At 31.0% G+C, this 21,756-nt stretch overlaps 2 protein-coding genes across 2 annotated transcripts; one reads left to right on the top strand and one right to left on the bottom strand.

Annotated features, from left to right (window-relative positions):
• Positions 1–2,135: 2,135 nt before the first annotated feature.
• On the bottom strand, positions 2,136–3,741 carry LOC132927551 (uncharacterized). The gene is made up of 4 exons (XM_060992096.1): positions 3,646–3,741; positions 2,845–3,049; positions 2,564–2,731; positions 2,136–2,493 (listed from the first exon to the last, which is right to left on the bottom strand). Exons 1-4 carry the CDS (start codon positions 3,664–3,666, stop codon positions 2,264–2,266), a joined length of 624 nt encoding a protein of 207 aa, XP_060848079.1. The 5' UTR covers positions 3,667–3,741; the 3' UTR covers positions 2,136–2,263.
• A 4,648-nt stretch (positions 3,742–8,389) lies between these two features.
• On the top strand, positions 8,390–9,626 carry LOC132926145 (zinc finger MYM-type protein 1-like). The gene is made up of 3 exons (XM_060990483.1): positions 8,390–8,526; positions 8,664–8,998; positions 9,049–9,626. Exons 1-3 carry the CDS (start codon positions 8,390–8,392, stop codon positions 9,624–9,626), a joined length of 1,050 nt encoding a protein of 349 aa, XP_060846466.1.
• Positions 9,627–21,756: the final 12,130 nt, after the last annotated feature.

Raw genomic sequence — 21,756 nt, 5'->3', positions numbered from 1 at the left:
TAATATAAGATCCTTCCTGGGTGCACGCAGTGCATCCAAAGTATGCATTAAAAGATTTAACATTTAATAAAAAACTTTTTGCTGGAGAATCACAAACTACATGGCCAACTTCAAACTGATAAATATTTCCATCGACGTTTAAGCCACAATTTAATAATGTTAAAAGATCAGATAAAAAAGGATTTAAAAATTCATGAATAGACTTTGGTTTTGAGTTCCCATGAAATATTCCTATAGGAAGTACATATCCTGACAACAAATTGCAATTTGTAAATTCAATTAAAATTGGCCAAAGTTGACTTTTTGAACTTCTAGATAATGGAAGACCATCCAAATTAATTCCTATCTTTAAAACTTTATTTGTGGTATAGATTAATGAATCATACTTTTTTAATATAGGTAATATCATATTTTCCAGACCCAAATGAATGTAAGACCCTTGTTCAATATTAGAAATCACATGCGTAGTAGGAGTTTTCATAAGTGTTCGAATATCTTTTGGTACATTAATACCAGCAGATTTAAAAATTCTAAGTATGCAATTTGCACTGTTATGAGATACTTTAAATTTCAATACCCAAGATCTAAGTTCATCTTCAATGTTAAAAGATTCAATAATTTTAGAAGAATTATCATCAGAATCAACATCATCATGTATATTAAAATTATTATCACCTATATCATCGTTAAAAGAATTAGTATATAATTTATCATCAAGTAATGATGCAGATAAAGAATTACTATTTTTTTCAGGAAGTGGCAGTTTTAAATTATGATTAAATTCTAGTATTGTATTTGTACCGCTCTTTGTAATACCAGGTGTAGTCGTCAGATTGCAGTTATTTGATTGAAGATTTTTGTTATTAGGCTGTTTAAACTTCTGTTTTTCCACGTTCAACATTTTTCTGAAGTACCTAGTTGTCACTTCTCCAATACTTTTTTTTTTCCTACTGATTTTCTATTGTTATAAAAATAAACAAAAAACAAACAACATTGATAATATTAATATATTAAATGCAAGCAAAAATTTAGGTTTATACTAATGTATTTTATGTACAATCTAAACAAAAAAAAAAAATAATGTATCCTTTAAAGTTTAAACCAATCAGTTAAAATATTACTTATTTTACAGTCTTTTGTAAAAAACTAAATAAAAATATAGTTATGTATTAGAAGTTATTAATTTTGTTTTTCCCTATGAAGTCTTGTGTTAGCACGTCTCAACCATTAAGCAATTTCTACTTCTATATCTGAATTGGTTATATTGTTTTTAGAATTTTCGTTAACAACTTCTTTAAACAAAAAAATAAATAAATAATTGATAAACTGATTATTACGTCACCAAATAACAATATTTGATTTCAGAAATTATAAAATTACTTGTTAATATTTTGATTAATTCAGTATCTCCCATTTTAGTGATAATATTCTTTCCACGACCAGTCATGGTACATTTTCCTGCATATTCATTTGTTAACATTTTAGACAATGATCTAACTATATGTTCCTTGCCATCCCTACCACCAATTGATCGAATAAAAAACTTCTACAATAAAATAATGAATATATAATTTGTTATACCAATAGACATGTTATTGTGTTTATATGTGAAAACAAATTATTTACCAGTTTTGAGTCAAAGCTATGTTCGTTCAATATACAAGATTCGACTAATAACAATCCTTCAGGGTTAGTTATTGGAAATTTGGATAAAAATGGTTCATCTAATAATGCAGATTTATCTTCGGTGTTTTTAGATAAAATATTTTCTATATTTGCTATTTTTATCAAAATTCTATTCAACATCATTTTTATGGTTGGATCTATATTATTTATATAGAATAAAATATTAAAACATAACATTTATAACATATAATATACATATTATAACATATATTAGGTATATAAATATATTGTTTGAAGCAAAGGTTGATAAAAAATTTAGTTTAAGTTAGTTAGGTTGTATTAAAAACTTAAAATTATAATTAGGGTTCAGAATTTAATGTACTAAAAAACATTGAAACATAAAGAAATTATTTTTTCAACACTAATATTTTAAAATTAATTATTATTATTTATTACCATTATCTTGTTGAAGATTAATCTCATTGAATGTATCATTTAATTTTCTTGGCTAAAACATTTATGTGAATTAAGGAAGATTTAGTTATTAAAAACAAGTTGTAAATTTATATGCTAAAGATTTTTCTACGTTTAGATTGATTCATAAAAATACAAAATATAATGGTAGGTTGTAATGGAATTAATTTACAACATAAGACATAAATACCTGGAGTGAAATGTCTGACGTTGAGCACACATTTTTAGTTTGATTTGATGTTGTTGGCATCAATTCTGTGTAATCTTCTTGCCTTAATTCTACACCAACTGTTTGTGAATAACTTGTTGAAGCTATTGCACCTTCCGGTGTAACTGGTACAAGTACAGGTAATGGATAATTTGTAGATGAAGCCATTACTTCAAAATAATTACCTAAATACAATTATTTAAATTAAAACTAATGACATTTACAGATAAAAGAAATTAAATTGTAAACAATTACCATCCGAATCATTGCTTTGATCTGATATATTATCAAATAGAGATTTATTTTTCATAGCAGACACCTTTTTAATTCTTTTGGGCTTTGAGGCTTCATATTCTTCAATTTCAGTCTCTGTTGTGGATTTTTCAATTTCGACCTGTTGGTACCATGCTTTTCTAAAATTATCTGTGAAATAAATCAAATAATTTTTTTAAGAGTTAATTAATGGCTTTTTTTACAATTGTTTACAAATAAATACTAGCTAATTAAGTATTAAATTTGTTTTCATAAGTTCTTACCAAAAGTTTTGTTCCCACCATGGACTTTAACCTTGTACTTAGTCCATGTATAATCAGGCTCTTCTGCCATTTGTAGGACATCACTATCCACTTTGCCAGGTGGCCAGTAGCAAAACTGAGGATCAGTTAGAGTTAGCCAATTTATTGGTACTACACTATATTCCCTGTAATCAGGGAATAAGACAACCACCCACTTTGGAGAAACCTATAGAAGTAGATACCAGATATTGTTATGTTATTATATATTGAGTAAAGAGGATATCATCACACTGTTTGTTTTTTCCCTCTGGCCACACCCAACATAAACAGAGCACAGCTACGCAGAACTATTTTCTTTGTTTTTGAGTAATCTTAGATTAAAATCACACATTACAAAAATGATAGAGAATAATATTTTTGATGGTATGACATAAGTAAAAATGCGTTTTTATATTTTATGTGAACCTTCATTAATTCGCCATTTTCATTAATCCGGCAGTAACGTGGTCTAATAACTGTCGGATTACTGAGATTCTACTGTAATTAACATATTATATATATAATTAATATATGTATTTAATAAAATTATATAAGCATTTTGTCTTTTTATAATACAAATTAGCCCCTCCTATTTCATATTTCTAGATCCGACTCTATAAAAAAATGATTGTAGGTGCAAGCATTTTAGGTATCTAAGTTGCGCATGAGTGCCATGAGTCCGAGAAAAAAAACAAATATTGTACTGACATCCACTTAATAACAAAAACTACAAAACGTACCTATCAAGTTAATAAATAAAAAATATTTTAAAGTAAAACATACCTTTCTTTTATTATCGGCCATAATAAAATATGAATTTCGATGGCTCGATGCGGTTGTTGAATTGAAACAGTATAAAATAGTATAAAATACTAAAAAGTGCCGTATGTGTGTTGTAGCATAAGACAAACAAACTAGTCAGACGTACAGGACATAATGAAAATCTTGACGATTATATTATTGTCGATTACTTATATTGTTGAGTTAGTGTATGATAACATAAATAACAACATTATATAAATATAAAATATGGATATACGGTTTATTATGGACCATGTATACGGGTATCGGGGTATTACCCAAAAATTGGGAAACAATATCGCCGCGCTACGTCTAATTATAACAAGAGCCCTTCGATAACGCTGCCGGGACGTTCCATGTATACCAGATTTTTCGGAACTATAAACAGCACACAAAAACATCTATGGTACGTTACATGTGGTACTTCATTGTTTATAAATTTGTATAGCACACAAAAACAAACCGGTGATATCGCGCTTATGTTACAAAGCAACGTTAATCATGAAACACTATAATAACGTCCCCAAAACGTTATGAAACACATTGTGCACAGTGGGTTCCAGTTGCCAACTGTAGCGCAGTAAGAGCTTTTTCAAATTTAAAAAGAGTGAAGAACGAATTGAGGTCAACCATGAAAAATCAATGAAAAAAATACAGATTTTATATAAATAGGTATAATTATACCTATATTTTATATTTATTTTTTTCGTCATCACTCATCAATTCTTTGCAAAAACAATTATATTCGATATTTACAAAAAGTACATTGTAAAATGTAAATGCTAATACACGCTATACTCTCATATTGTGCGTTCTCAGTCTTACTAACGTACAACATAGCAAACATTTTTTTGCACAGGACAACTCACTATACTCGGTTACTCACTCTGTATTTATATTTATACTTTATAGTAAAATTACCAAAATTCCATCACAATTAGGGAAGAATTTTATTTGCATCGTAGAGATTTATTTATTTGATAACACTAACCAATAATTTTTAATAATTATATGAAAAAAACGTTATGTTCTCAAACTTTAATATTGTATGTATCATATCTAAATAATATAAAATCCAAAATATATCCAAATATAATAAAATGTGGTTGAAGTGGGTGAAATTAAATAAATTCCTGAAACTACTACATATTTTAATTTTTCTAATTTAATGAATAATGATATTTCATATATCATAATTTAGTCTAAAACTCGATTTAATTTATTTTAGCATAATTAAAAAACAAATCAATTTCTTAAAAAAATTATGAGTGGCCGAGATAAATATCGTTTTGGCGTTGGGAAAGTGGCGCGCCCATCGCCCAGCACACCAAAAAGTGTGCTGCAATAGCCCCACGCTGACTTTAATTAGTTGGTGTGGTCTGGCCCTCCAGGTTGGGGGTTGAGCGTAGGGCTGACAACCCTACCTCATAAAAAAAATAGATGTTAAGAATCAACAACATAATAAGCCTCGGAACAAAGATTTAACGGACATCAACATTGGAACCTGGAACGTGCGATCTCTGTATAGGGCTGGAGCTTTGACAACATCCCTATCGTGTCTTGAGCGATATGAGATGGATATAACTGCGATTCAAGAAGTGAGATGGACAAACTCAGGTACCTTGAAATCTCAAGGAAATACAATATTATACAGTGGTGGAGATAAACATGAACACGGAGTAGGTTTCGTAATAAGTGATAACGTTGCGACAAATATAGTGAGGTTCCAACCAATAAGCGATCGGATATGCTACATAGAACTCAAATGTAAATGGTACAACATGTTCCTAATAAACTGTTATGCACCGACAGAAGATAAGAGTGACGACATAAAAAACAAATTTTATGAAGACTTAGACCTGGTGTGTGACACCCTACCGATTGATAAACCGAAAATAATACTAGGGGACTTCAATGCGAAGATTGGAAAAGAAAACATATACAAACCTACAATTGGATCCGAAAGCCTTCACGAAATTACGAACGACAATGGAAACAAACTAATCACTTTTGCCACAGCCAAAAATATGATAATAAGTAACACGTACTTCCCTCATAAGAATATACACAAACAAACATGGATCTCCCCATGTGGGTTAGTAAGAAATCAAATAGATCACATGTTAGTGGACAACCGGATAAAATCATGTGTCAAAGATATAAGAAGTATGCGAGGGAGTAGTGCAATGTCGGACCATTTCCTTGTGAAAGCGAAAATCAAACTCAGAATATCAACAAAATGGAAAATAAAGAATAAGCACAAAGAAAAAATTAATAAGGATATACTGAAGACAATAACAGCTAAAGTGTACCAAGAAAAAATATCGATAGAATTACGAGACATACAAGAAATGGTGAACCTGAATGAAGCCTGGGGAAAGGTAGAGCAAGCAATCAAAATAACAGCAAAGGAAGTACTTGGATATGTATCAAAAAAGACAAAGAAAAGATGGTTTAACGAGGAATGTAAAGCAGCTCAAGAGGAAAAAGACAAAGCAAGAACAAAAGTTTTGCAGAACCCTAGTGAAGACAATAAAAGGCTACTAGCACAAAAACAAAAGGATGCAAAAAAGGTCATCAGAAGGAATAAGAGATTATGGGAAAAAGAACGGATACACACCATAGAAAACAACAGGAATAACAACTCCAGAATATTTTTCGAAAAAGTAAATGAAGTTAAACGTGGATATCAAACTAGGCCAACAGCTATGAAGAAGCATGATGGATCCTTACTAACAGAGAGTAAAGAAATTGCGTGTGAATTTAAAGATATGTTCGAAAAATTGCTAAACCAACCAAATGAAAATAACACAATAATTCAATACTCTACTGTAGAACAGCAGCTTGAAAAACCATCAGAAGACGAAGTGAAGATGGGACTAGATATGCTAAAAAACGGGAAAGCACCGGGAGATGATGAAATAGTAGCTGAATGCCTAAAAAAGGGAGGCCAAGGTTTACTGAACCAGCTACACAAACTTATGAACACAATCTGGGAACAAGAGGAGATACCCGAAGCATGGCGTATATCCATCATATGCCCTATACACAAAAAAGGAGACATCATGGAGTGTGAAAACTATAGAGGGATCTCACTACTCAATACTTCATATAAACTATTGTCCAACATACTACTGACTAGAATTAACCCATATATCAAGGAAATAATTGGAGAATACCAAGCTGGTTTTATGCTAGGAAAATCAACAACAGATCAAATACACATCGTAAAACAAGTTGTTGAAAAGAGTCACGAATACAATAAAGACACATATTTGCTATTTGTTGACTTCAAAGCAGCGTATGACTCAATCAACAGAGACAAACTATGGGAAGTCATGGAATCGTTAGGAATACCAGCCAAGTTGACCAGATTAATAAAATCGTGTACATATAACTCAAAAAGTAAAATTAGTTTTGGAGGAGAATTATCAGAGGAGTTTCAGGTAACGACTGGCCTTAGACAAGGTGACGCTTTATCACCTGCACTGTTCAACATCGCCCTAGAATCAGTTATGAGGACAGTTATATCCCAATCTAAGGGCATAGAAATAAAAGACAATCGACATCTAACGGCAGTCGCTTACGCGGATGATATAGTACTATTAGCCGAAACAGTTGACGACCTAAAGTACACAACAGATATATTGCTGAAGGAGGGGAAAAAAATTGGCCTGAAAATTAATGAGACAAAGACAAAATACATGATAGTATCTAGACAAAACCACAGATCGGATTCCTTGAAAGTAAATGAGTACACATTTGAAAGGGTAGGAAATTTTAAATACTTAGGTGCAGATATTAATGAGGATGCTAATAGCCACGAAGAAGTGAAAAGACGGCTCATTGCAGCAAACAGATGCTACTATGGACTATTACCATTGTTCAAATCAAAACTATTATCAAGGAAATCCAAAGTAACATTATATAAAGTTCTAGTCAGACCAATAGCTTTGTATGCAAGCAGTACTTGGGCGACGACAAAGTCAGATGAAAAAAAGTTAGAAGTATTTGAGAGAAAGATATTGAGAAAGATATTTGGCCCAAACAAAAACAGTGAAGGAGAATATGAAATACGTAGCAATAAAAATTTAGAGGAATTATATAACGAACCCAATATTACTGGGATCTTGAAAAGCGCACGAATAGGATGGGCTGGGCATGTATGGAGATCAAAAGGACTAATCGGACAAATAACCGCATGGAAACCAAACGCAAAGAGGCCCAGAGGACGTCCTAGACAGAGATGGGTTGATAGAATAAAAGAAGACCTAAAGATGTTGGGAGTAAGGAATGCTGAAGAAACGGCACAAAACAGAGAAGAATGGAGACAGTATGTTGTTGCGGCAATGGACCTAAAAGGCCTGTAAAAAGCCAAAGAAGAAGAAGAAGAAGAAGAGATAAATATCGTTCTCATCCATCGGGATATCAGAAAAGACTGAAAAACAGGAAAAAGAAGAGTATTTAAAAAAACAAAAAGGAAATTTTCTTCAATACTTAACTATAAATCTCTCTATCGCCACTAATATAACGACTTCCACCACTACAAACATTGCGAAAATCAATTCCGTAACATCAACCACTACCACAACCACCTTCGCTGACAATTCAACTATCACCACTGATAATGCAACTTTCAGTACTGCTACACAAATTAAATTAACATAAAATGTAAATGCTAAAGAAACTTTATATAAAGACATTTCACAACCATTAAAAGACCGAAATGATAGTGTGGAAGAAAAAGTGCAAGACTACAGTATTGAATGATAACCAAATTGAAAAATGTGTATTATTTTCTAATAATAATGAACTAGTTGTATCTAACAAAAATAAAGATATTGATATAAAAGATCGAGCAACGTAGAGTGCAGATAAAATTACGGACCATCAAGAGAAAAAGATATTGTTTATCCACTTCACTTAATTGATAATTCAGAAAGAAAATTTTCAAATAATTACTTCTATAAAAAATTATCTAATGGGGAAATTGTGAATAGAAAATGGTTAATTTATTCAGTTTCAATCGATAAAGTGTTTTGTTTCTGTTGTAAACTTTTTTCAAATGCCAACTCAAATATAAGCACATTGGCCACAGAAGGTACAAATGATTGGAAACATTTGTCAGAAAAGTTAAGTTTACACGAAACCTCACGATCGCATATTGACAATGCATATGCTTGGTCTGAGTTAAAAATAAGAATTTGTAAAAAAGCAACTGTTGACCATAATCATCAAATGATTATTGAAAAAGAAAAACAACATTGGAAGGATGTTATTAAACGAATAATTGCAGTAATGCGTTACTTGGCAAAGCACTATGTTGCATTCAGAGGTTCGTCAGATAATACACTAATAATAATGGTAAATTTCTCGGGCTGATAGAAATGCTAGGTAAATTTGATCCTGTTATGATGAAACATTTAAAACGTATAACAAATAACGAAACTCATGTACATTATCTTGGACCAAGAATACAGAATAATTTAATCAAATCTATGGCCTCAGAAGTAAAAGAAGAAATTATAATAAAGATAAAATCAGCGAAGTACTATGCTATTATTATGGATTGTACACCTGATGTAAGCCATGAAGAACAATTATCAATTATTATAAGAATTGTAGATATGGACTCAAACAATGAAATTACAGATGTTGAAATAAAAGAGTATTTCATGGATTTTATAAATATTCAATCATCCACGGGATTGCATTTGGCAGATATTCTTATAACAAAATTAAAAGAGTATCAAATAGATTTAGCTGATTGTCGTGGACAGGGGTACGATAATGGAGCCAATATGGTAGGCCAATACCGTGGAGTTCAAGCACGTATTCTTAACCAAAATCCAAGGGCATTATTTATGCCATGCACAGCACACAGACTAAATTTAGTCCTTGGTGATACCGCAATAAGTTCTACAATAGCAGCGAACTTTTTTGGCACAGTAGAAAGAATTTAAACTTTGTTTTCCGCATCTACTGGAAGATGGAACATATTTACAAGTCACTGTCATCGATGGACTGTTAAAAGGTGGTCAGATACTCGGTGGGAAAGTCGTTCAAATAGTATAAAAGCAATTCGACTTCAATTGAAAGAAGTTATTGAAGCTTTGGACGAAATTGCAGATACTAGCAAAGATTTTTTTATTTTATTTTTTTTTTTATTTTTTTTTTTTTTTTATTGAACTTAAGCCCGGCGACTAAGGCAATACATATTCAGACTTTTGTAAGTTAATATTAAGATTATCTGCAGTAACTTTAATTATATCAAATATATTTTCGTTTTTGGTAATAGGAATTCCACTTACTGTAATATTGTTCACTAATTGTTGCTGTTCAGAAATATTTGAACTAATTTTATACTTATTTAATTGCATTTCTAGACTCAAATTTTTATTTTCCATATCATTGATTTTAACTTCAAGTGATTTAGTTTTAGCCAGGAGATTGTCTATTTTTTTCCATAATCATCCAGCTTTCCACAGCAAAAGTTAACAGATTTCTCTAATTCAATATTAGTTTTAGATAACCTCTCAAATTTTTCATACAATATAGCAATAGAATTATCTTATTTTAATAAGAAATGATATTTCATTTCTTATTAAAATAAGATAATTCTCTTCTTTTTCATTAGCAATATTGTTTCTATTTGATTCAATTTTTCTTGTCGTTAAATTTTTTTTAATAATTACATCTTTCTCAATTAAATATTTTATTTATATGAATTAAAAGATTATGAGGTACTTTTATAATATACTCTGTATTAATATACTCCAAATACATTTGGTTAGGTTATTCGAAAAAAATAAGTTCATTAGCAGTTAACTTTCTAAAATCTAAATATTATTGTACGGATTTGTATGTATTTACAATATTTACATATTTGTCGTTGATGAAGATAAATGATAATTGAATAATTCCACTACAAAAATACATTGTATTCATTATTGTAGGAAACTAGGACTAACTAAATATTTTAAACTATAGTTGTCAGTTGATGTTACATATTTTTAAATATTTGATCGTTATTTCATATTTTACATTTACTACATATTTTTGTTTAATATACCGCAATTTTCAAAAAAAAAGTAAAAATAAATAGGTTATCATCATTAACTAGTAAACATTTGTTGAAATTTCCCTATTTTGAAAAAGTCGCCGTTATCGCCTTTAAATTCGGTTAAAAATATGTCGCATCGTACATCACGAGGTTTGACTCTCTATGTGTCTATGCGATTATTATGAAATATTAACAAACTTCACATTGACAGTGATACACAAATTTGCCATGATTTAAGTCCTACTGAATTAAAAGCTTTCAAATTTGCACCTATGACTTCTGTTGACGTGGAAAGGACGTTTAGCCACTACAAGTTCGTATTGCGCCATAATTGACGTCGATTTAAATTTCTTTTGATGTGAAATTATTTATTAAAAATGAATGATATCTTATACAGATAATTAAATGTCTAGTGTCGGGTGCTGTTGCTTTAGTTTCTCTATATGACCATATCTTCTTCAGAATTCTAGTGCTATTCCTCGGCTTAATTTAAGATCTCCTGATACACAATTAACTAAATGAAATTCTTCAGGGGTTTCAAAAATGTCTCCCAAGACTTCGTGTACATTTGAGTTCTTCACGTTTTGACTAGCTGCGTCTTCCATTTATTCTTCAAACGATTTTAGGGTTATACTTTTATCTTCCTGTGACGTCTGAGATCTGGTCCTTATTATCTTCACTTCACCGATGCGGCTTAGGGCGTCCGCATTAGTATTGGTTACTCCGGGTTTATATACTACTTCATAATTGTATTCCGCTAATTTCAGTCTCCATCTCATCAGCCGAGATCCCGGATCTTTGACGTTGAATAACCACGTTAGTGGCTGGTGATCAGTGAAAATCTTAAACTCTCGTCCCAACAAATATGGACGGAAATACTTGACTGCCCAGACTATACTTAATAGCTCTTTTTCAGTAGTACTGTAGGTTTGTTCTGCTTTGTTGAGTGTTCTAGAAGCATAGGCGATTGGGAGGTCTTGTCCTGGAATACCTTGGGATAATATGCTACCGATCGCGAATTGGCTTGCATCTGTGGTCAGAATGAACTCTTTTTCAAAGTTAGGGTATTATAGAATTGGAGCGTTAATTAATTTTTCTTTTAACGTATCAAACGCGATTTGAGCTTCGATCGTCCATTCGAATGGTACGTTTTTCTTTAAGAGTGAAGTAAGAGGTTTTGAAATTTGGCTATAGTCTTTGATAAATTGACGATAATACCCCAACAGACCCAAGAATTGCTTTATTTCCACCACGTTTCTAGGTGTTGGATGTTCCTTGACACATCGTATTTTTTCTGGATCAGGTTCGACACCCTGGTCAGTTATAAGATGCCCTAAATATATTACTTCTCTCCTGAGAAACTGACATTTCGATGTTTGTAGGCGAAGATTATGCTTATCAAATCTAGAAAACACCTCCCTTAACTTTGATTCATGGTCCCTTAAATCTGTTGCATAAATGATAATGTCATCTAGATAAACAAAAGCTTTGACACCATTGATTCCGATTAAAATTGAATTCATCAGACGCTGAAAAGTACTGGGCGCTTCACTCAGCCCAAATGGCATCTGTATAAACTCATGGAGTCCTTGGTCCGTCGAAAATGCAGTTATCTGTCAGTCTTCTTCCCGTATCGGCACCTGATGATATCGTCTGGCCAGATCTAGTATGGAATAGTAATGAGAACGACCTAGCTGATCTAAAATTTCGTCTATTCGCGGTATTGGGAATGCATCTCCCACTTTAATCTGATTCCGGCAACGAAAATTGACGCATACACGATACTGAGGTTTCCCTTGCGCATCAGGTTTTTTTGGTACGACGATTAGTGGTGCATTCCATGAAGAATCAGAAGGTTGTATTATTTTGTTTTCTTCTAACTCTTTTGTTTGTTTAATAATTTCTTGTCTATGGGCATACGGTAGCCTATAGGGACGTATGTTAATAGGTATAGCATTCTCTGGGGTCCGAATTTCGTGATGTATGGTAGTTGTGGACGTAAGAGTGTCTCCACTTAAATGAAATATATTCGTAAACTCGCGGCATATCTTCCATAAGCTGTTGCATTCTTCGGGATTCAAGTGCTCTGTCTGTAATGTCTCCTTAATGCGTTTCAAACGATTTGTGTCCACCGGTTCCCTTTCGGAATGTGTAGCTACTAGCGTTGTGGATTCTTGGTACTCGCTACAAGAAACATCTTCTAGCTGAAGCGGTTGTAGTGTTACTGGATTCTCTGTGCAATTTACTACGACTGCCAACAGTTGCCTTTATTTGACCGTAGATAGGACATTCCCCAAGCGTATGTTCTCCCCTCCGATGGGTTGGGAATGAATGACAAAAGTGCTGCCTTCCGCTGCTGTTGTGCTAATTGCTATTATGGTTTCCGTACGTGGTGCCACCTGGATCGGCTCTTCATTGGATTGCGTAATTTTCGAGGCTTGATAGTCAATAATAAGTCCGTTGTTAACCAGAAAAGGCTTGCCCAAAATGCCCTCATGAGGTACTGGAAAATCGTCCCGAACGACTTGGAAGTTCATTGGCTCCACCTTTGTTCCAAATTGTACATCCAAAGTTACGGACCCAATAGTGTGGACTAAATACTCATTTATTCCATTCAGTTGGTAAATCTGGGTTTCGTCGACAAATACCTCGTTAAGTAGGCTAGACAATTTTATCATGTTTAGATCACTTCCTGTGTCCAGTAGAAGGTGTGCCCTACCCTGAACGCATTGTGGTATTTGTAAAGAGACATGATTTTCCACTAATTTTGCTTCGAAAAGGAGAACCCCTGCAGGTTAAGAGTGGCTGTCTTGATTTGTCCCACCGGGCGTCCGCCACTGGGGCCCGGTGTTGATTCGTTTCCCGATGCCGATGCTTGCTTTTCCTGTTCTTTCTTCGCATTAACATATTTGCGTTTTCGACATTCTTCCAATGTATGATTTGGTTTTTTACAGTACCGACATGTAATTGTCTTCACATCGCGTAGTTCAGTTTTTCCTTTCTGATGCGACTCTTTATACCGAATTTTATCTGCTTCTGACGCACGACATTGTCGAGCTTGGTGGTTTGTTCGTCCGCATAGAAAACAAGCGCCAATTGACTTGCCGTGAGATGCTGTTGGATAATTTTGATTCGATTTGTATTTATTATCCACTTTCTGGTGAATGTTATTTTTACGCATTTCCTTTTGTGATAAGCGTGATGTTTCCTCCTCGATTGCGATCGACGTGGTAACGGGTTGTCCCGGCGGCGGTGATGACGTCGACGACGAAGACTACCGAACTCTCCTTGTCCGTGCTACTACGTATCGGCGGCGGCGACGACGCGAATAATACGAAAATTATATGTGACGATTATGACAACACTTACGAGTGTTTAACCCGATTTCTCGATACCGAAATTAAATTTCGACGACGATAGCTTACGTAAATTCGTTAGTGATCTCCAAAATTGCACTGCCGTAAAATAAAATACAACAGTTTTTCTCTTTTAGAGATCCCACCGCTGCCACCAAATGATGTGTGCTAACGCCGTGTTATCGTCGAAATCAAGAAATAATGATTTATAAATAAAAACACTAGTTAAATTACTACACATACACTAATTTATTATTTCTACTCAAACACGATTTAACTTATAACTAAGATTTTCTGTCTACACTATAGAGGTTCTGTCTAACTCGAGTCCGTACTCCGACTGCCGACACGGCCCCATCCGTGGGAACCGTACGGGCCGTCGCACGATGAATTCGCTGACCAACGCACTTCCCACAGTCACGTAGGCCATTGCGTTATCCAGCGAATACACATATCACATACAGGGTGCTTAACATATACAGAGTACAACAATTTAATAAGTTTTGAAAACGTCACGTTTGATAATGAACTATCCATAAATATCAGTCTGTATACCTAATTATAATTTTAATAATATTGATGTGGAAACCCTCTATAAGACAATAATATTTATAACTGCAGAGCAAACTAGCAAACGTTTATTATTAATTATTATGCAGGTACTTTTCGCACGTTAAACATGTAAACTATTTAGTCTCGACTAAGGTACTTCAGGAGTCAGGACGTTTTCGGTTTTACAACTATATTCTAAGATTGTTGCATAGTTAAATAGTTATCGTACAATTTAAAATTTAAATTATTAATTAATTTAGTGCTCATTCTTCTTTTTTGGTTAATTTTTAATAAAATATATATTTTTTTTTTCACTTACGGAAAATAAAGTTTTGTAAAATAAACCTTTGTGACAATGCGTTTCATACATTTTTATTTTATAAATTATGTTTTCTAATACGGTATTTGATACTTCAACCTATCCTCTAACAAGTGATGAGTACAGAAACATTTTGAATTGTGTTGAGGCAAATAAATGGAGTTCTACGCCACCTGTTAAACCAAATCCTGGAGACATTATTCTTTATAAAAATGAGAAAAAGCCTTTAGATTGGAAAAGTGACCAATATAGATGGCGGGATGTTGGAAGAGGGAAACAACCAAAACAGTCATCATTTCTACAAGTAAGGTTTTCAATATACGATTTAGCATAACTAATATTATAAAATATACCATAATAATTATATATACATGTATACGAATTAATTACTGTACATATTATTACGATCAGCGGCAGTATTGCAGTAGTAGTAAACCATTATATTTTTAACCATATTAGTAGATACTAGAGTACTAGACAATAGAATATAATATATATTTATAACAAAAATAAAATAATAAAACTATTAATCAAGTTTTTCTGCATAATAACGATAGTAGTAGAACCTACTACTTACTATAGACCTGCAAGGGCCAATAGGTTCCTATATTATATTATTAATTTCATTATTTATTAACAAAATTAATGTTAAATCTTAAATGCAAATGAATAATCTTTTTGATACATCATAATATTTTGTTTATTATTAGAAAAATATATTAATAACTATTAATAAATATTGAGTAATGACTAATGACTAATGTGTCAATTTGGCATACAAACGTGTATGGGATAATTTTTTTTTCTGAATAATATTTTTACCCCTATAACATAATATATATTCTGTGAATATGCAATTATACTATTATAATGAATTAATATCTATTACTGAACAGTAAACAGTATACGTTATTAATTATTAGTTTCACATATTTTGTAAACATTTCTATCTAAAAACGTTGTTTTAATTCCCAATCCAGAAATAATGTGAAACACTGGCAGTAATATTTAATATGTACTTATAGAATGTTTTCTTATTTATAATACATACAATATACATAATACATATATAATGTCTACAACATAATAATTTATTAATGTATATAAACAATATAACAACTTATATTTTAAATCTATGGGATTTATTAGGAAAAATTAAATTAACGTGACACCAAAGTTAGGTAATTAACTTTTAAGTGGCTAAATAACATAAAATATCTGATAAAGGTAGGTCTATGTATACCTATATATGGTATATGTAAACTCAGGAATGCACTCATACCACTCTCAGAGCTCTAAGTCCAAAGCCTGGTTTTATACGATTTTCCAAGTACGAGTCGCATTACGAAAATAATGAAATGTTTCAAAGGGGGGAGGGGGTATTGAGCACATCTCTGTTGGTAGTGAGCACGCTTTGAAAATTCACCAAAAATCCAATTTTTGTACCACAGTTATAAAGTGCACATCGATAGATTGGTAAACACGTTGGCTATTCGGTGTACAAGTTTCAAAAATAAGAACTAAGAATTACGACGTCCAGGCCTTATAACTGAAAATATTATTTTTTGATCTGTTTCCCAGCGGTAAATGTAATACTTACCTGCCGGACCGTCGTTGTTTGGACTTGATGTATACAAAAACACTTCAGAACAATAGTAAATTCACTCAGGAATGCACTCATACCACTCTCAGAGCTCTAAGTCCAAAGCCTGATTTTATACGATTTTTAGAACTGGTTTGGACTTGTTTCAGCTAGCAACAACATTATTTTTAAAAAACACAATTAAATACAAACCATAAATTAATATACAATTTATCTTCAAAAAATTTCAATAAAATTTCATATTTATTATGATAACGCATTGACCTTAGGCCTGGTTGTACCATAGATATTAATCAGTGATTAAAAGTTAATCAGCTGATAGCAGATTTTTAACCCAGCGTTGGGAGTGCGGTCATACCCAGTGTGCACTGGATGTTTCAACACATCCCAGAAACAAACATTTTACGTAATACAATCAACGTAACTTTTTAATATGTATACAATGTATCTGTTCTGTTTAAATAAAACAAACATTTAACACTCATACCGAAATATAACTAGGTACTATATGATAGTACAGACCTACAATGTTATAAATTATATGTCACAAGGTTATTACATTATTGTGATTTGTAAACATACCAGCAACATAATATCGATGTTTCAGTTTTTCACGAAACTATTAATATATATACTATTTTAAAATATTAATAGTTATAAATAGTTTTGATTTCTATAAAAATACACTCTATTGGTACCCATAAGTTAATATTTGTCACCACCCCCCGACGCATAAGCCGACTGACCGTGGTAAACTGGCGATTAGTGTAATAGTGTATAGTGATTACTGATTATTGAGTACCGACTACGCACGACTACCGACTATTCAGCATTCCAGTGTTAACTAGCTAACAGTTAATTAACATTTTATTAAATTAATTTTATGAGTTTTTTAAATAGTTTAATACTATATTATAACTTATTCATGATGTCATCAACAATGACTGGAGAAAAATTTGAAAATGAGACTAAGGTGAGTACTAAATACTTACTACTTATTAGTTATTACTACTGTATTTGACTGCAGCCAATTGAACTTAATATGTTATAACTTTAATAATTTTAATAATTTATTTTGGTTCAGTCATGGTGTGTGGTATGGTTCACAGAGTCTAAAGAATATAGTGTAATTCCAACTAATTGGATTGTAAAAAATAATGAATCTCAAAGTGATTCATTATTTTGCAAATGGCCCCCTTATAAGGTCACCAGTGACCATTTAAAAAAAGCCATAACTTCATCCCAGTCATGGGAAACTTATAGGGTGAAATTTGTTGGAGTCAATAAAACTTATGGTAAGTGCCTTTACTTATTCTTAAATGTTTGTGCTAAATTATTTTTAAATTATATTTAGGTATAAAAACATAATTTTCCTTTAACCAACACAGTTTATAATATTACATTTAACCAATCTGGATTTTAATAAAATGTAGAAATAATATTATACTGTTTACCCACCTACTATTTCAAAAATCCATGGAAATTAACATTTTTTTTTTGATATTCTAATCAAAATAAAAGTGTTTTAAACAATTAATAATAATAGACTCAACGTTTGTTTTTATATTAAAAACAAGATTTAAGCATTCATTAATATCCTAAAAAAAAATAATATGTTTATATTACTCTGTAGGTTAACCTATCGAATAAATATGTGTGTGTAGTGTGTACATAATATTATTTTATTGTTTTATTTATGTTATAAATTATAAATTATATTACTGAACCTAACTAAAAAAATACTTTTTAATTTTAATCATATAAGATAAATTGATTATTATTTTTAGATAACTTCAACAAGGCATGGCATATAAAAGTAAAAGAAAAATATTCTTCTATGGACACAAATGATTCGTCAAAAAATAAAAAAAAAAGATTTCTTATGTGTCCTTCTGATGATACTGATGATGATGATAATGGTAATATTTTTTAAAGTTTTGTATCTAAAACTAACTATGTAGCATATTTATTAGGTTTTTTTAATTTTATTATTAATTAATATGCAGGTATCAATTTTAACATATTGCCATGTAAACAAGTAGTAAGTACAAAACTACAAAGTATGTTTAATTTTAATTTTAAAAGGATGTTCAAACTTAAATAATAATTTTTCAATATTTTTTAGTTTTCCATAAGTAATTTGGTATTATCTAATAATTAACAGATTTTTACTAATTGTAAAAGTTTTTTTTTTTAAATAAATATTATATTGACTTCATTGTTGGTTAGTTTTATGATAATTTTTATTGATCATTTTAGGGAAGTATTCTAAGGAAGAAAAAGGCTCTTGGTTCAATATCTGACCGCCACTTCCGAAGAATTGTTAATGAAAAGAAAAATGTATGCTTATCTTATACTACAACTAAACAAAATAATGAAATTACACCTAAAAATAAAACTTTAAATGAAAAGTCAAGTTCCTCAAATGTTGAGAATAATACATGTTCTTCAAATATTGATAATAGTATACACTTTGATAATGTTGATAATAATACCAACACCCATTCATCGATTCATCTACCAAATCACCCAAATCTACTTAATTCTTTGTCTGGCTTGGATACTGATGACAATAATGAAGTTATTATGGAAACTATAGGTATTTTGGACAAATTAAGATCGTGGGTAGTCAAGCATAATGTTTCACATAGATGTATTAATAGTTTATTGGTTATTCTAAAAACTGAAGGGTTGTGTATTCCAACTGATGTAAGAACATTAATGAAAACCCCTAAAGTACATGAAGTACAAAATATACTAATGGTTCTTATATTCACTTTGGAGTAGAAAACATGTTATTGCCAATTCTTGAAAAACATAATGCTCAAATAAATATATCTGACCATATTTTAAAAATTGGTATAAATATTGATGGACTTCCAATAGCTAAAAGTTCTAAATCTCTAAGTTCTAAGTCTGGCCTATACTTCTATCAATATTAAATTTTAAAGAACTGCCTAACAAAGTTTTTCTTATAGGGATTTATCACGGATCCAAAAAACCTCTGTCTATTGAAGAATTCCTCAAGCCTTTTATATCAGACTTAATGGTTGTATTATCTCAGGGTTTATTAATTAAAGGAACTAAATTAAAAGTTGAAATTAGTAATATTGTGTGTGACGCGCCAGCAAAAGCCTTTTTATTAAATGTTAAAGGCCATAATGCCTATTTTGGATGTACAAGTTGTACAGAAGAAGGAACATACTTAAAACATCGTGTAGTTTTTTTAGGGTTAGACTCACCATTGCGCTCTGATAATACATTTAGAATGAATCATGATGAAGATTACCATAAAGGTGACTCTCCTTTAAAGTTATTACCAATAAACATAACTGAGACTGTATGCTTGGATTATATTATGCATTGTGTATGCCTAGGTGTTGTCAAGCGATTGATTGAATTTTGGGTAAATGGAAATAAGAATGTTCGATTAACTGAAGAAAATAAACTAAGCATTAATAATGAGCTACTTATTTTGAGATCTTACATTCCTGCAGAATTTTGTCGATTACCCAGATCTCTTGATGATATTCATTTTTGGAAAGCCACTGAATTGAGGAATTTTGCTTTTTATTTTAGTATAATTGTACTTAAAGGAAAAATTAAAACAAAATTATACTCACACTTTTTATTACTGGTTTTTGCAATAAGAATTTTACTATGTTTAAATACATGTTATGAATACAATACAATTGCTCTTAAATTTCTAAGGAAATTTGTAATAGATTATGGTGTTTTGTATGGTCAACATTATGTATCGTATAATGTTCATAGTCTTATACATCTAACTATGTTTACAAAAATTCATGGTCCCCTTGATAATTTTAGTTCCTTTCAATATGAAAATTATTTGCAAGAAATTAAAAAAACTGTAAAATGTGCAAGATATCCTTTGCAAGAAATATCCAATAGAATAAAAGAAAAACAAAATACTAACATACTAACCATTGCCATAATGAAGTCCCTTATGTTTTTAATAAAGAAATAAAACACAATATTCCTAATCCTTTCTATGATATAACCGCCCAACTTTATCAAAAATTAATTTTAAATTACTCAAATATAACCATTAATACTTCAAATGAAAAAGATAAATGCATTATATTGTTAGATAACTCTCTTGTTTTTGTAGAACAAATAGTACAACCATTGAACCATGATGCATTTTTAATTGTGAAAAAATATTTAGAACCTAAAGAACTAACCGCTAAACCAATTTCATCGATTATAGTTGGTATGTACATTGTAAATACAAACAACATTTCTGATATGTATTGTGTCAATATAGTTGATATAAAATATAAATGTTTAATTGCAAAATTATCAAATTATTCTGCAGTTATTATTAGTTTATGTCATACAGTTTGAAATTAACCTTTAAGTTGTATTATTTATGTAGTCGTGGTGTGTATATCTATTATACTAATAATACATAACTAATTTTAAAGCATGAATTTGTATTTGTTTCATTACTTTAAGTCTTTAATAAAAATATGTAATATACTTCTTATATTTTATCACTGTTGAGTTGTAAAATTATTAATTATTGTATTGTATATTAATCAGATAAAATAAAACCTTTTTTATTATTTAAAATATTTACGTTTTTATATACTCACCTACCTACCTACTTACCTATATAGGTACAGTAGAACCTCGATTATCCGTAACTCGATTATCCGTGTTTGCGATTAACCGTGCTCACTCTTCCAAAAATTTAAAAATAAGTATGGACTGTAGATATATATATAGTTATAATCGAATATTTTATATTACATAATATACGATATCGACAATCGTATTAATGACATTTTTGACGATAATAATATAAAGATAAGCAATATTGTACATCGATTATTATATTTATCGAATCACCTTCAGTTTGCTTTTCTCCTTCGCTATCGCTGAACGTAACGTGTGGTATAAAATATTAATCTAAAAATAAGTGCTAAACGAAAACGTGTCGTTCTTTCTTTAGAGAAAAAAGTGTTGATTATTAATCGGGCTGTAGATCATGGCGAAAGTGTTCAACAACTTGCAAATGAGTTCGGCGTGGGTCAACAGACAGTTCGTGACTTAATAAAACAAAAAAATGAAATTTTCAAGTTCATATCTTGTGCAGAAGTATCTGCTAAAAAGAGAAAAACTATGAAAAAGTCATCATTATCTGACATGGAATCTGCTCTTTTTGTATGGTTTA

The sequence above is a fragment of the Rhopalosiphum padi genome, chromosome 3 (genome assembly GCF_020882245.1).
Source record: "Rhopalosiphum padi isolate XX-2018 chromosome 3, ASM2088224v1, whole genome shotgun sequence".
Classification (NCBI taxonomy): domain Eukaryota; kingdom Metazoa; phylum Arthropoda; class Insecta; order Hemiptera; family Aphididae; genus Rhopalosiphum; species Rhopalosiphum padi.
The sequence above is the reverse complement of the archived record's forward strand: the minus strand, read 5'-3'. Positions and strand labels throughout refer to the sequence as shown.

Excerpts from the sequence above, each read along its gene's own strand:
- LOC132927551 (XM_060992096.1), bottom strand. The coding sequence starts at position 3,666 with ATGGCCGATAATAAAAGAAAG. Across the intron at positions 2,732-2,844 it reads TGGTGGGAACAAAACTTTTG|ATAATTTTAGAAAAGCATGG; the intron begins GTAAGAACTTAT and ends TTTATTTCACAG. Across the intron at positions 2,494-2,563 it reads TCAAAGCAATGATTCGGATG|GTAATTATTTTGAAGTAATG; the intron begins GTAATTGTTTAC and ends AATTGTATTTAG.
- LOC132926145 (XM_060990483.1), top strand. The coding sequence starts at position 8,390 with ATGATAGTGTGGAAGAAAAAGTGCAAGACTACAGTATTGAATGATAAC. Across the intron at positions 8,527-8,663 it reads GATATAAAAGATCGAGCAAC|AAAATGGTTAATTTATTCAG; the intron begins GTAGAGTGCAGA and ends AATTGTGAATAG. Across the intron at positions 8,999-9,048 it reads GCACTATGTTGCATTCAGAG|AAATGCTAGGTAAATTTGAT; the intron begins GTTCGTCAGATA and ends TCGGGCTGATAG.